At 41.2% G+C, this 15,463-nt stretch overlaps 1 protein-coding gene across 1 annotated transcript; it reads left to right on the forward strand.

Annotated features, from left to right (window-relative positions):
* The first annotated feature begins 2,390 nt into the window (after positions 1–2,390).
* On the forward strand, positions 2,391–6,286 carry LOC118380700 (metalloproteinase inhibitor 2-like). The gene is made up of 5 exons (XM_052504976.1): positions 2,391–2,591; positions 4,198–4,268; positions 5,063–5,165; positions 5,723–5,847; positions 5,994–6,286. The coding sequence occupies exons 1-5, from the start codon at positions 2,546–2,548 to the stop codon at positions 6,165–6,167; spliced, it is 519 nt and encodes a 172-aa protein (XP_052360936.1). The 5' UTR covers positions 2,391–2,545; the 3' UTR covers positions 6,168–6,286.
* Positions 6,287–15,463: the final 9,177 nt, after the last annotated feature.

Below are 15,463 nucleotides of genomic sequence, written 5' to 3' on the forward strand. Positions count from 1 at the left end.
ACAGCTGCAGACGGATGACTGCCCGCTGGCCCCTGGTCGTCTTCCACAACATCCTCAACGTGTCCTCCTACAACGCCTTTGTCATATCAAGCCTGACTGGATGCCTCGCAAGCGGAACAAGCGCACTGTGTTCCTCGAGCAGCTGGGAAAGGCACTTGTGAAGCCGCTGATCCATAGAAGGCAGCATCTGCCCTGCACCGAAGCAGCGTCAGCGCTTGTCAAAGTCCTACAGAGTGCTACGGTGGTGGCACGGCTGCTGCCTGCTCATTTCCCCGGCCACCGGGGCAAGTAAGGGAAGAGGTGTCAGCTCTGCCCACCCAAGTAGGACTCTAAGACACACACAGTGTGCTGCAGGTGTAAGAAATACATCTGCAAAGGTTGTTCACACGCCTACTGTCACACTTCGCACATTGGGCCTTTAGCCAGGACGGGGACAGGGTGACCCGGAGGACGCGGGACTAGACACAATACGAGGACGACGGGAGGGTTAAAAATGTATTTAATTTTTGTTCTATTATCTTTACTATAGGTTATAACTGATTTTGGCCCAATAGACCTGACATGTTACCTCTTTCAATGAGCTTTCCATTTTGATATGGTTATTTTACCATAAAATCTTTAGGCCAACCTATAAAATAAAATATTTAAAATCTGCATCCCTGCCCAGCCTGGCAAGAGTGGCCCAAAAGGTGTTTAGCATCCTCATTGGCTCTGCAATGTCTGAGAGGGTATTCTCCACTGCTGGCCTGCTCTACCGGCACCATCACATGAGCCTGAAGCCACAGACTCTGGCCAAACTTGTGTTTCTAACTGTTCATTCAAAGGCACTGTATGCTGAGCCTAATAAGGCATTTTTTGTTTCATTTGTATTCAATTCTGATAATACCTGTCTGGCTCCTGAAATATTTAGATTGTTTTTGCGTTGTTTAATACTACATGTGGCCTATTTGAAATGATGAACGCTTCTTACAGTCACCTTTTCATGTTGTTTACTAGAATACTTTTCATTCAAATCATATGGTTTGGTTTCGATACGTCAAAACCAAATGGTAGGTCCAGGTCGTCACTAAAAATAGATGTGTTTTTGTGATTTTAATGAAGGGAGCGAATTTAGAATTGAGGAGTGTTTTTTGGCACTCAATTCCACTCACATGCTCTGATAGAGAACAGAAGATGCCACATTGAAAAATAAATGTGTTTGTATGATTAATGCCTAAGCAAATTAATTTCCATGTGTCCTTTCTGTGTTTGGTTCAACAGTTAACCCAAACTAAGCTAGCAGTGATTTTAAAAATCGTATGGAAACATGTTCTCAGAATGTTCATTAATTACCTTTGAATAACCTCAAATTTGCGTTCTCAGAACGGTCAGGAAAGTATGGTTTCGTTTCCAGAACCAATAGGAAACCAAAAAACTTACATTCCCACAACTTCCAAGGAACCAAATGTCCTAGCTGGGAGGCTTTCAAATGGCACTTCAGACAAACAGATTGCAATTTTGGTGCACACAGAATGGAGTCTTGAGTACATTCAAGTGTGTGTTCCATGGCAAATCTTCTGTTCAGGACAACCCAGGGCATAATGCATGTCACACTAGTAACTGTGGATTAAACATAGAGCTCATGAACGTTGACACTGTAAATGACATGAGTTTTCAAATATGGAAATGTGAAGTGCACATTCGGATTCAAGGGTGTGGTTTGCTTGTATGACATCAAAGCAGTATTTATTATGATCCTCAAGGTCTCATCTTTCAGAACACATTGACTCCTCTCGATTTAAAGCATTTCCCTCACTCATACAATAACAAATGTGCAAAAGTAGCCCAATAGTATGGGGCATCTTCTTGTTGTGCACGGTGCTCAGGAGCATGCTAGTTTTCTGTTCTTCCTGATAATGAATTGCACCCACCTGGTGTCCCTGGTCAAAACCAGTCCCTGATTAAAGGGGAACAATTAAAAAATGCAGTGGCGCTGGATTCACGTCGAGGTCCAGAGTTGAGTTTGAGGGGCTGAGGGCAAGTGAACTGAACTGAGCAGTAGGGCAAGTTGAGCCTGCTTTAAAGTTGCCCCAGGTGTTTAAGAAAAGGAATTCAAACAGGCATATCCTAAAATGGATATTTCTGGTTCATCACTATTGTTTAGGCGAAAGACAGATAATTTATGGCAACCGGGCAAATTGAGCCTGCTCTGAGGTTGTCCCTTTAAGGAGGGCATTTGTTTCCAATGGAGTTGCTATGGTTCTGGATTAATATAATTCTCAGCCTACCACTGGCTTGGTTCTGACTGTGGGAGGAGCTCACAGCCTGCAATAAAAAGGGCTGATTACATCAAATGAAAACAGAGTTCTAGGTGTTAGTCTGTCTGGGAACATCTTTGCATGTTCTAGTGTAGTTTACAATACAACTGTTCTTTAGCTCCTGGAGGAAACATTTTATTTTACGCTATAGATATATTTTCCAAAATGACTGTGTCTGTAAGCAGTTGTTTCATCACTCTGGTCGTTTTGTTCCTTTGGCGGATCGAAGACATTGCAGAAGCTTGCAGATGCGCTCCTGTGCATCTTCAACAGGCTTTTGCAACGCAGACGTCGGTAAGGACATTTTGGCAATATTTCTGACATCTCAGGTTCTCAACTCCGGTCCTAGAGTTACTCAAACGGTACAATTTTATTTAGCCCTGACAATAACACATGATTCAACAATCATCAGGCCCTCAATGAGTTGAATCAGGTGTTTTTGTCCGGGGATATAACAAAGTTCTGTTTGGTATACTCGAAGGCTGTAGTTGGCGAACATTGGGCAACTACACTATCAATGCGCAGCATGCAAACGTTTTAAAAATTGTGGTTATAATAATTACCATGATATGAACATGATCATTGTATTTACATACTCTCAACCCTCTTCCTGGAGAGCTGCCATCCTGTAGGTTTGTGATCCCACCTAATTTGCACACCCGATTGTAGTAATTAGCCAGTTGATGAACTGAATCAGGTTTGTTACTACTGGGTTTGGATTGAACCTGCAGGAGGATAGCGCTCCAGGAACAGGGTTAGAGAGCCCTGGCTGTAGCACTGGCTGAGACTCCTGCTACAAGTGTTATATTTGCCTCTAGGCCTACACATTATGCCTACAGTTGAATGCTAAATTATATACACCAAACGAGTTAATACTCTTTCTACATGTAACCCAAGGCACTCAGTTGTAGTGTAGACTTATTTATATCGACGAGTGGTAGGCTACAGATGCCGTGACTTAATTTGAGCCAGTTTCACACCAGGAACATAGTCCTGCAGCAATGTGTATTGTTATGTGGAGTAATAAATATTTTTCATTTGTGCAAATCAAGTCTGGCATTTAAGTGAACTTTTTAGGTGGCTTTAAACCTTGAATACACAAGTTTGCAGTTCATGCAATGGGATGATTAAATTAAGATTTGGCCACTGTATATCACTTACCTTGACAGTTAATTTCTTTCATGTGCTTCTTAAAAGGAATGTTTTCAACCTGAATTGTACTTGAATTAAGGGCACATTTTCTCTGCACAGCTGTGGTGCCATCTTGAGGTCTGAAACATCTGCCAAATGTGTCTTTTGTAGTGTAACGTCCCTTAACTGGTACAGCTGTTAGTAAAAACCTCTTCTACTGTAGTTTCATTAGATCAGGATGTCTGCAAAACAAACTGTAATTCCAGTGATAAAGCAACACGTACATCTGGTGCACTGGTCCTAATGATAGACAGCTGTGGAATAGAGGGAACTAAACCTTACAGGAGTAGTTCATCTGTTTGGCAATGATGAATCGTTTGAATATCTTCTGAATCAGACTGAAGTGAAGAGGTTGTCGCTGTCAGCACCTTCTACCCAGACAGGTGGGTGGAGGAGGAGCTGGTGTCATAAGGTCTGTGCCTCAGTCTTCCTACCAGCACCTGAACATCTGCAGACCAGGTGGGGTTTAGTTAAACTAGGCGTGTTGAATTAAAGGCAGACTATTAGATCTAGGACCTGGAGGTATAATGGACTTGTCTGTTGAGCCCAAACAGGGTGAACTTATGCACAACATTTTTAAGAATGTAATATCTTGTCTGTGACGTGTTCTGTTTTCTTAGGTCTCATAACGCCCTTAAACCATCAGTGTCTAACTGACCATTGAAAGGAAAATGGGGCTTGTCAGTTAAACCACGTTTCTCTCCTCCAGTGATCAGGGCAAAGGTGGTTGGTGTGGGAGTTGCGTCTCGTGACACCAAGTATGACATCCAACAGATCAAGGTATGATTCTCCTTTTACCTTTTTATTAAGTGGTTGTTCCTTCCTGCACTGACACATTCAGTCTGACAGCTGGTCCCAGTTCTCTCCTTTCCCCTTCAGTGTTTGCAGATCTGGGTTGGCATAAACAGTGCAGTTGTGGAGCTTCCACCATATATAAAGGAGCTTCAGTAGAAATGCCTCTTGCTGGAAAGCACATTATTCAGTTGCTGTTCCTACCAGTCCTAGACTATGGTGACATCATGCACTGCACTTTATTACTGGTGATGGGGGTTTGGTACTCATCCCTGCATTCTCTACCAGGAAGTTGGCTGGCTCTTTGTTACTTTAGTTGATAAATTGCCAGATGTTCTTTCATAAAGCACTTTTACTAACATTATTACTGACCTTTAGACATTATAGTTAGTCTCTCAGATCAGGGATGTTTAACTCTGGATATTCCATTGGGCTCTCCTGAGTTGGATGAATCTGCTTGAAATATTTTTGCGGAACGATCTTAAATGTTCTAAATGTGACTTGTAGTTGCCTTTCGGGCGACTCAGAATTGTTTTGGACTTTTCTGCTTACATTTTGTTTCTCGAGTTCGGGCTTCTGTAAAAAAAATACCTTAGTCTCTGTATGACACCCTGATAAAAATGAAGGTTAGATTAAGCAATATTTTTTGATCTGCAAACATCCGGATGGGGTATAGGGAGGGAATTAGGAAAGACTTAGTGCCTGAGAGCTGTAGTCAGTTAGGTTAAACTGTATATTTAGATGTTTGACAGATCCTTCGTTCTCTCCTTGTGATTGGCTAGATGTTCAAAGGTCCTGACCGGGTTATCCGCGCCATCTTCACTTCATCCTCCTCAGCCTCGTGTGGTGTGACCCTGGAAATCAACAAGGAGTATCTCTTCACAGGTGTGCTTCTCACTGTTACCCAAGTTCATTGTTATCACTGGTTAACCTGCTCAACCTATGCTTGCAACATCATGGCCTATTCTGAACTATTGACTTCATCTTGTACAAGTCAAGTGCTTCAGAAAAAATACTTCTTTAATTTAAAGTTTATTTAACTAAGCAAGTCAGTTAAAAACATTCTTGTTTGCAATGACGGCCAAACCCTGACGACGCTGGGCCACTTGAGTGCCGCCCTATGGGACTCCCAATCACGGCCGGATGTGGTACAGCCTGGCTCTTCCAGTTACACTTTATAATACCTAATGTTAAGAATTTAAATGTTTAATGCTTATAAATGTTTACAACTAATGCATCGCTAAATTCTAGTGTTCCAGGCTGCATCAATGTCTTCCTGCTCCAGGGTAAAGTTACCCCCAGGGACAGATCTAGGATCTGTTTCAGCCTCCCCAATTCTAATCTTAACCATTTGTGGGGAAAGAAGGGGAACTTATTAAATATCAGCATCTGGGGGTTAACTTTACCCCACAGGTTGATAACTCACTTTCTTCTGTCTTCAGGCAGCCTAAATACGGATGGCAGGATGCATATAGGCATGTGTGACTTTATTCAGTACTGGGACGACTTGAATGGCATACAAAAGAAGAGCTTGACTCAACGCTACCGAACCGGCTGCTCTTGCACGGTGTGTGACAGGAATTATAGTAAAATTACTTTACACCACTTGTTCAATTTTTACTTTGTCACATTGGCTGAACACAATAGCTATAGTATTGGGGTAATGATCAGTTGGTGATCTGGGTCTTTCTCTCTCCCTGCTCTGAGCTACAGATCATCCGCTGCTCTTCCCTCCCCTGTCCCGTCAGCGCCCCAGATGAGTGCCTTTGGACAGACTGGTTGTTGAACGATGGCCAAAGTGGACCCCAGGCCAAGTACTCTGCCTGTCTCATGAGTTTTCTTGGGTCCTGTTACTGGTACAGTGAGATGGATCCATCCAAGAAGTAGTTCCTGGATATTGATTACTCCATAATAACTACAGGCCTTCCGCTCAGTGGCTAAATATGCCTGCAATTTAAAAGCTGGTCACTTGTGCAATAAAAATAAACTACTCCTCAAATATAGTGCCCCAAGTATTAATTTATTGTGTCATTCATCAGTTTAAGCTGGAACCAAAGGTGTTATTGAAACGCAAATGTGATGTCTGTGTTTCTGACTAGAACATTCTTCCTGAAATACCATCCTAAAGCCTGGGTTGTGTTCAGCTGGACACAATATTGTAGGATAAATGTTTTTTACATGGTCTTCCTTGACAAAGAAATTGAATGCATTTTAATGAAATTGCTGAGAACACTCTCACTTGCTGACAAAGTTTTCAGAACCTTGATTCTTAAGTTGTCACTAAGTTTGTTCTTACATTTTTCAATATTTTCTCGTACTCACTACCCACTGGGCAATGTATTCAACACTTGTTGCATCAAAGTACCCTAATGTACTCTACACTGCTGTACTCTACTGTACTCTACTCTACTGTACTCTATTGTACAACTGTACTGTACCCTACTCTACTCTGCTCCACTGTACTATACTCTGCTGTACTGTACTATACTCTGCTGTACTGTACTATACTCTGCTGTACTCTGCTGTATCCTACTGTACCCTACTCTACTCTGCTGTACCCTTCTCTACTCTGCTGTACTGTACCCTAATCTACTTTACTCTGCTGTACTGTACCCTACTCTACTGTACTCTACTCTGCTGTACCCTACTCTACTCTACTCTGCTGTACTGTACCCTACTCTACTCTGCTGTACTGTGCTGTACTCTACTCTGCTGTACTGTACCCTACTCTACTCTACTGTACTCTACCCTACTCTACTCTGCTGTACTGTACCCTACTCTACTCTGCTGTACTGTACTCTACTGTACCCTACTCTACTCTACTCTGCTGTACTGTACCCTACTCTACTCTGCTGTACTGTACCCTACTCTACTCTGCTGTACTCTACTCTGCTGTACCCTGCTGTACTCTACCCTGCTGTACCCTACTCTACTCTGCTGTGCTGTACGGTACCCTATTCTACTCTACTCTACTCTACTCTGCTGTACTGTACCTAACTCTACTCTGCTGTACCCTACTCTACTCTGCTCTACTCTGCTGTACTGTACCCTACTCTACTCTGCTGTACTGTACTCTACTCTACTCTGCTGTACTGTACCCTACTCTACTCTGCTGTGCTCTACTCTGCTCTACTGTACCCTGCTCTGTGCTTTACTGTACTCTACTCTACTGTACTCTACTTTAAAAAAATGTATTTGCAAATTATGGTGGAAAATAAGTATTTGGTCAATAACAAAAGTTTATCTCAATACATTGTTATATACCCTTTGTTGGCAATGACAGAGGTCAAATGTTTTCTGTAAGTCTTCAGAAGGTTTTCACACACTGTTGCTGGTATTTTGGCCCATTCCTCCATGCAGATCTCCTCTAGAGCAGTGATGTTTTGGGGCTGTTGCTGGGCAACACGGACTTTCAACTCCCTCCAAAGATTTTCTATGTGGTTCATGCTGAAAGACCCAGCCACGTTTCGTCTTCAATGCCCTTGCTGATGGAAGGAGGTTTTCACTCAATCTCACGACACATGGCCCCATTCATTCTTTCCTTTACACGGACGGATCAGTCGTCCTGGTCCCTTTGCAGAAAAACAGCCCCAAAGCATGATTTTTCCACCCCCATGCTTCACAGTAGGTATGGTGTTCTTTGGATGCAACTCGGCATTCTTTTTCCTCCAAACAAGTTTTTACCAAAAAGTTATATTTTCTCCAAACACAAATTGTCTTAAGCCATAAATACATAATGTTACCACTTTGTTTCTTCTGGCCAGATGGGACAGGGCATATAGAGGCCAACAGTTGATCAGACTGATACTGCAGGTCAGATCACTAATGTTTAGGTGTAGGCTGCTACAACATTTCTCTGAAGACTTTTTGCTTGTCTATTGGGAGTGAGTTATTTTCATGTTTGCTAAAATAATACCAGTGGGAAGAGGATGGCACATGTCTATATAAATCAGAGCGCACTCTGCACGACCTGTAATTTCTGTGAATCTGATTGGTCAAAGAGGTGGCACCACAGGTCCCAGAGTGGTGAGGACATTTTTTCTTCTGCTGTAAAGTTACTCCAGGAGATTTTTTTCCCTGAAAGCAACAAACTGGAAGGATGTATGGAAGGATGTGACTGGAAGGATGTATGTAACACTGTGTGGCTATAATCAGCCCTGGGAGGACTTGAGTGCCATGTACACCAATATACTGTATACTTTACAGGCCATTTGCTTTGTTATTTAAAGATGCCTGCAATTAATTTAAAAAAATATGATTTATATTAAATAAAAGTGCTTACTGGTCACTTCTAAAAATGCAATAAAATAAACTACAAATGAATTATAGTGCTCCAAGTGTTAATTTCTTCTGCCGTTCATTTGTTACAAGTTTTTTTTAAACGAACAAAAGGTGTTATTGAAACCCAGAATGGTTCTGTGTTGTTGGCCCATGTGGTTGTTTCGAAATAGAACAGTTCCTGAAAAATGCCATCCTAAATCCTGGGGTGTGTTCAACAGCGCACAATGTAGAAAGTTCAGATGAATAACAAACTCTTCTCTGACAGGAAGAAAGGAATCATGTTGGCTCTAAGGGCATTTCTATCAGCAACGTTCAACATTTGTCTACTGATTGTGGCCCTTTAGTAGTTTGGGTCTAAACCAGGGCTTTATCTATGTAATGATATTGACCAAATTAAACCACTGATTCTTTCTTCCTTGCTTTATAAGCCAGAACATTATTCTTGGTGTATATTCTTCAGTGGATTAATATTCTGTTCATTCTTATGCACAATGGTATGTTCCTGTGCTAATAGAATTAGGAAACTGAGGATGTCTTGCAAACTGGTTGTTATACAATTGGCATATTCAGCCAGTTGGATTATTATGTTATTAGCACAGGAGTGGTAAAAGTGCCACACTGACTGACATTACTGGGTTGAATTCACTATAACTGCTTTATTCAATTGAATGGCTTCTCTGCTTATCTTACTACGGACAAAAATATTCAATTTCTCTGCAACGTAGATGGTAAACCCGGTTGATTTGGTTCACAGTGAAGGTAAGCATTTCTCTTTAATCTTGTACTGGAGTCCACATTGCAGATGGGCACAGGCATAAAATCACCACACTGCTAACCTTAAATTAAGATAAAAAAAAGCACATTTCCTTCATGAATTATAATTTTGACTGCAGCTGGCCTAAGGGGAAATCGCCCAGGTCTGCCTCCAGGACAAGACTCATGACAAACATCAACCTGTTCAGTGTAATGTTTACAGTGGGTATTCATTCACCATCCCTTGGATGTAAAAAAATGTTTTTGCGGAATTGAAATCGATTTTGAAAAAAATAGGATCCCCCAAAAAGACAAATGAATAAAAATAGGAATCCCCCAAAAAAATACAGACAAATTAATAAAAAAATAGGAATCCCCCCAAAAAATACAGACAAATGACTAAAAATAGTAATCCCCCCCCAAAAAAATACAGACAAATGAATAAAAAAATAGGAATCCCCCCAAAAAAAATACAGACAAATGAATAAAAAAATAGGAATCCCCCAAAAAAATACAGACAAATGACTAAAAAATAGGAATCCCCAAAAAAAAAAATACAGACAAATGAATAAAAAAATAGGAATCCCCCCCCCAAAAAATACAGACAAATGAATAAAAAAATAGGAATCCCCCCCCCCAAAAAAAATACAGACAAATGAACAAAAACTAGTTGTAAAGTATTAACTGCCTTTAGACAAGCCTAAATTAGGTTAAGGGAAAGCATTTGGCTTAAATCTCATAAATGACATGGACTGAAATAGTGGTTTACATGATTTTTGAGTGACTACCCTTCCTCTGTTCCTTCTACATCTGCAAGGTTCCTCAAAGACCAGGGAGCTTTTGAAAGGCTTATAAAGAAGGGCAGTGATTGGTAGATGGGTAACAAAGTTAACAATTATGCTGTGGATTATGTATAACACCACCCAGACATAAAAGATAGTCGTCTTTCTGAACTGAGCTGCAGGACAGGAAGGAAACTGCTCAGGGGTGTCACCACAAGGCCAATGGGGATATTAAAATGACTACGGACATCAATGGCTGTGATGGGAGAAAACTGAGGATGGATCAACATCGTAGTGAATCTACAATAATGACCTAAATGACAGTGAAAATAAAAATATTCCAAAACATGCATCTTGTATGTAACAAGGTACTAAAGTAATACTGCAAAAAACATCTTGAATGATACACTTTTTGGTTTAAATGCAAAGCATTAAGTTTGGGGCAAATCCAACAACATATCACTGAGTAACTGCCTCCTTATTTTCAAGCATATTGGTGGGCTATATAAATACATTTGATTTGAATTTGATTTGCATCATGGTATGTGTATCCTTGACCTTGGCAAAGACTGGGGAGTTTTTCAGGATAAAAAGATACAGGATGGAGCTAAGCACAGGTAAAATCCAAAAAGAAAACCTGCTTCAGTCTGCTTACACCAGACACTGGGAGAGGAATGCACCTTTCAGAAATACAATAATCTACAAAGTTGACTGACTGGTCACATCAGTTTTGACTGAAATGTCCTTGAAAATTGCAGTCTAGCAAATATTGGGCAAATATTGCCCAATCTCTTAGAGTGTGCAAAGCTCTCAGAGACTTAGGGCTCTATTCAATCAGATCCTCTTTAGCCAACATCCGCATAGCAGTTGTTTTGGCGGTGTCTGAGGTGGAACCGTGTTAGAGCTCTCAAATCCACAAGTGGCTCCTGGAATTATAGCTAAAACAGATGGGGCCACATATTGCCATTGACTGCACGGAGTTGCATTAAGAGAAAACCCTGTAATCTTGTTTAAAAGTTTCAACCTCCCCAAAATATCTCACTATAAAGAACACGTAGCCTATAAAACACTATATTACTACCATTACTACTGCCATCACTACCAATACTACTACTACTACTTCACAATAAGTGCTACTTCACTATAAATACTTCTAGACGAGCAAGCATACCACATTTACTTCTGTAAATGTCATTTTCTAGTTGTTTTAATAAATTTCATACATTTGATTAGACAAACTCTGTTCTCATTATGGCCCATATAAAACCGTTTTGCAACTGATTAATCACTGTCTTACCCTCCACAGAGATTGATAAGGTCTGAAAGGGACATCCCCATTGGCCAAGCCTGCAGTCTTTCTTGGTTAACTGATGATTTTGGTAACTTGCCTGAAAATGGGAAAATTGTGGTTTACACACAGAAATGCCAGAACTTGTCGGTCTCTTAATTAAACAACATGAAAGAAGCTGAAAATCGAGTTTTCTGACAATGTGTAGCACTACCTAGCATGCTTGCTAGCTTGTTATCACCCACATGAGTGCGAAGCTGGTGTGGTTAGGCTGGTTAGTTACCGCTAAATAGTGTATCTCGGCCTGAGTAATAGGATAAATGTGTCTCTGCTCGCCCTGACTAAAAGTTACACTTCCAGTGTAGCAGGCTTAAAAAAAATGTATTTTGTGACGCCCCTGGAATTCTTTGCAGTTTGGTTGTTTTCTGTTAAAAGTTCCCTGCCTAATGGGACAACAACAGAGCAGGCTCAACTTGCCGAGCTGCCATAATGGACATAAATTGTCCATCTTTCACTTAAAAAATGGGTATAAACCAGAAAGATCAGTTTTTTTACTGGAATTCCTTACAATTTTGTGGTTTTCTGTAGAAGAAAACACTTGGGTCAACTCTAACCCTGTAAGCCTTAAAGTCCCTGCATCAGCTCTTGGACCAACAGGCTCTGATACAGCTTCTACCCCCAAGTCATACAACTGCTTAATAGGCATAAGACGACTAAATAGTAAATTAATTGGTGACTCGGACTACATGCGTTGACCCTATCTTACAGTGACTATATTCACACCCACACGACTATAAATAAATACACAGTACATACTGTACACGCACACTGAACGTACACTCTCACACAATACCCACACATGTTGACATACACTACACACACACACTTTTACACATCATATGCTGCTACTCTGCTCTTTATTTGACTATTATTATTATCTATCCTGATGCCTCGTCACATTACCCTGCCTTCATGTACATATCTACCTCAAATACCTTATTATTATCTATCCTGATGCCTAGTCACATTACCCTGCCTTCATGTACATATCTACCTCAAATACCTTATTATTATCTATCCTGATGCCTAGTCACATTACCCTGCCTTCATGTACATATCTACCTCAAATACCTTATTATTATCTATCCTGATGCCTAGTCACATTACCCTGCCTTCATGTACATATCTACCTCAAATACCTTATTATTATCTATCCTGATGCCTAGTCACATTACCCTGCCTTCATGTACATATCTACCTCAAATACCTTATTATTACCTATCCTGATGCCTAGTCACATTACCCTGTCTTCATGTATGTACATAAATACCTCGTACCTCTGCACATTGATCTGGTACTAGTACCCCTGTATATAGCTCCATTCTTGTGTATTTTATTCCATTTGTGTTACTATTTTCATGATAATGGTTTTACTCTGTTTTGTTGGGAAGGGCTCGTAATCAAGCATTTCATGGTAAAGTTGATCCCCGTTGTATTCAGCTCATGTGACGAATAACATTTGATTTGACTTGAAATGAATAGGAGTGTCTCACGCTCTGCAAAAGTATTTAGTATTTAGAGTATTTAGCAGCTCTTCTTCCTGGGATCCAAACAGGAACAAAACAATTACATCACAACAAAACAACACCCTACATCATAAATAAACCAATACATCATACAATAAATTACTACGTTATTACTCTAATATTACACATTTACAATATATAATGTACAATACTACAATCTTAGTGTGTGTGTGTGTGTGTGTGAGAGTGTGAGAGTGTGTGTGTGTCTGTGCACGTGTGTCCTCACAGCACGTCAATACCTCTCACAAAGACAAGTTGTGATGCAGTCAATCTCTCCTCTACTTTGAGCCAGGAGAGATTGACATGAAACGTTATTGATATTAGCCCTTTGTGTACATTTAAGGGGAAGGGCACTCAAAATGTATGGCACTGAAACAAATGAATGATGATTGGCTGAAATGAATTGATAATAATAAGATTGTGGGAGCTGTTTTGGTTGACCAGTGCAGCTTATTACATTATCAATTAGTCTGGTGTTATAAAAAACATATGTGTTATGTCTTTACATTATCTGCTATATCGTGGATTGAGAGTTAGCTGTCTAATAGAACACAGCCTGTTCTTTAATGGATGCCTCTCTAACAAACCAGGTAGAACTAAACCTCATCTAAAACCCTAAACTTCATCTAAAACCCTGAACCTTCATCTAAAACCCTGAACCTCATCTAAAACCCTGAACCTCATCTAAAACCCTAAACGTCATCTAAAACCCTCAACTTAATCTAAAACCCTGAACCTCATCTAAAACCCTAAACCTCAACAAAAACCCTGAAACCTCATCTAAAACCCTGAACCTCATCTAAAACCCTGAACCTCATCTAAATCTTGTCACGATCTTGGCATCAGTGAAGGTCTGTGAGGGAACACTGGTGGCGCATTCCGTGTGACAGCGTGAGGGAGATTCCTGTCTGACCAAAGACGACCTGGACCCACCCAGACCAGACTTTTACTGAGAGGTGCCCGGGGGAAGATACCTGATCCGGCAAACCTCTGAGGGACACGTCTACTGGATTTCAGTAAGTCAACTGTCACGCCCTGACCATAGAGAGCTGTTTATTCTCTATATTGGTTGGGACGTGACAGTGACTAGGGTGTGTTATCTAGGTGATTAATGATCAATGTTGGCCTGGTATGGTTCCCAATCAGAGGCAGGTGTTTATCGTTGTCTCTGATTGGGGATCATATTTAGGCAGCCATTTCCCCATTGTGCTTTGTGGGATCTTGTCTAGGTATAGTTGCCTGTGACGGTCTACCGTCTAGCGACGGTCTGCAGTCCAGAGCCTCCAGCGACAGTCTGAGGTCCAGAGCCTCCACTCTCCCCTGGGTGAAGGCGTCTTTGCCGAACCTGGCAGGTGGACCTGGGCACTGTTTGATCCCAGGTGATCTCGTGGTGGTCAAAGACTTCAGGAGAAAGAGTTGTCAGGACCCCCGTTGGAGAGGGTCGTACCAAGTTCTTCTAACCATCCCCACTGCAGTGAAGGTTGCTGAGAGATACCTGGATCCACGTGTCACACTGCAGATGATCCAGGAGAAGATGGGGCCTCGCCAGTTACGGTGGTGCAGTGTGGCCCCCTGCATTAGCACATTAGTTTAGTCACGGTAATTACACTTCTCCAAGCACTGATGCTGCTGATGGTCATTAGTAGACTACCAAACGTGCTAACTGCCTGGTACTCTGCAATATATTGTTTCTCTAATCACTCTGACATCAATGCAAGTGTAATCGAAAATCTAATCAAACACTTCATGAGAGCACACAGGGGTCATGTTGCACAACATTTCTATAGGATATACAATTGCACATCAAAACTGATGGCCTCTATTAAAAAGAAGTGGTTCCCATCAGGTTTCTTTAGGCTAGGCCTACTATATTTATTTCTCAACTATTGCCGCTTTCCATGTTGTCTGTAGCTTGTGAGGTGTGGAAACACTTTGTTGCTTTTATGAATTTTGTCTTGCTGCATTTTGTCCTATTTTGCTCTGTCTGTATGCTACGTCTTGCTTGTCCTATGTTGCTCTGTCTGTATGCTACGTCTTGCTTGTCCTATGTTGCTCTGTCTGTATGCTACGTCTTGCTTGTCCTATGTTGCTCTGTCTGTATGCTACGTCTTGCTTGTCCTATGTTGCTCTGTCTATATGCTACGTCTTGCTTGTCCTATGTTGCTCTGTCTGTATGCTATGTCTTGCTTGTCCTATGTTGCTCTGTCTGTATGCTACGTCTTGCTTGTCCTATGTTGCTCTGTCTGCATGCTACGTCTTGCTTGTCCTATGTTGCTCTGTCTGTATGCTATGTCTTGCTTGTCCTATGTTGCTCTGTCTGTATGCTACGTCTTGCTTGTCCTATGTTGCTCTGTCTGTATGCCACGTCTTACTTGTCCTATGTTGCTCTGTCTGTATGCCACGTCTTGCTTGTCCTATGTTGCTCTGTCTGTACGCTACGTCTTGCTTGTCCTATGTTGCTCTGTGTGTGCTCACTGCTCAATGATTGTCTAT

This window comes from Oncorhynchus keta, unplaced genomic scaffold (genome assembly GCF_023373465.1).
Source record: "Oncorhynchus keta strain PuntledgeMale-10-30-2019 unplaced genomic scaffold, Oket_V2 Un_contig_21727_pilon_pilon, whole genome shotgun sequence".
NCBI lineage: Eukaryota > Metazoa > Chordata > Actinopteri > Salmoniformes > Salmonidae > Oncorhynchus > Oncorhynchus keta.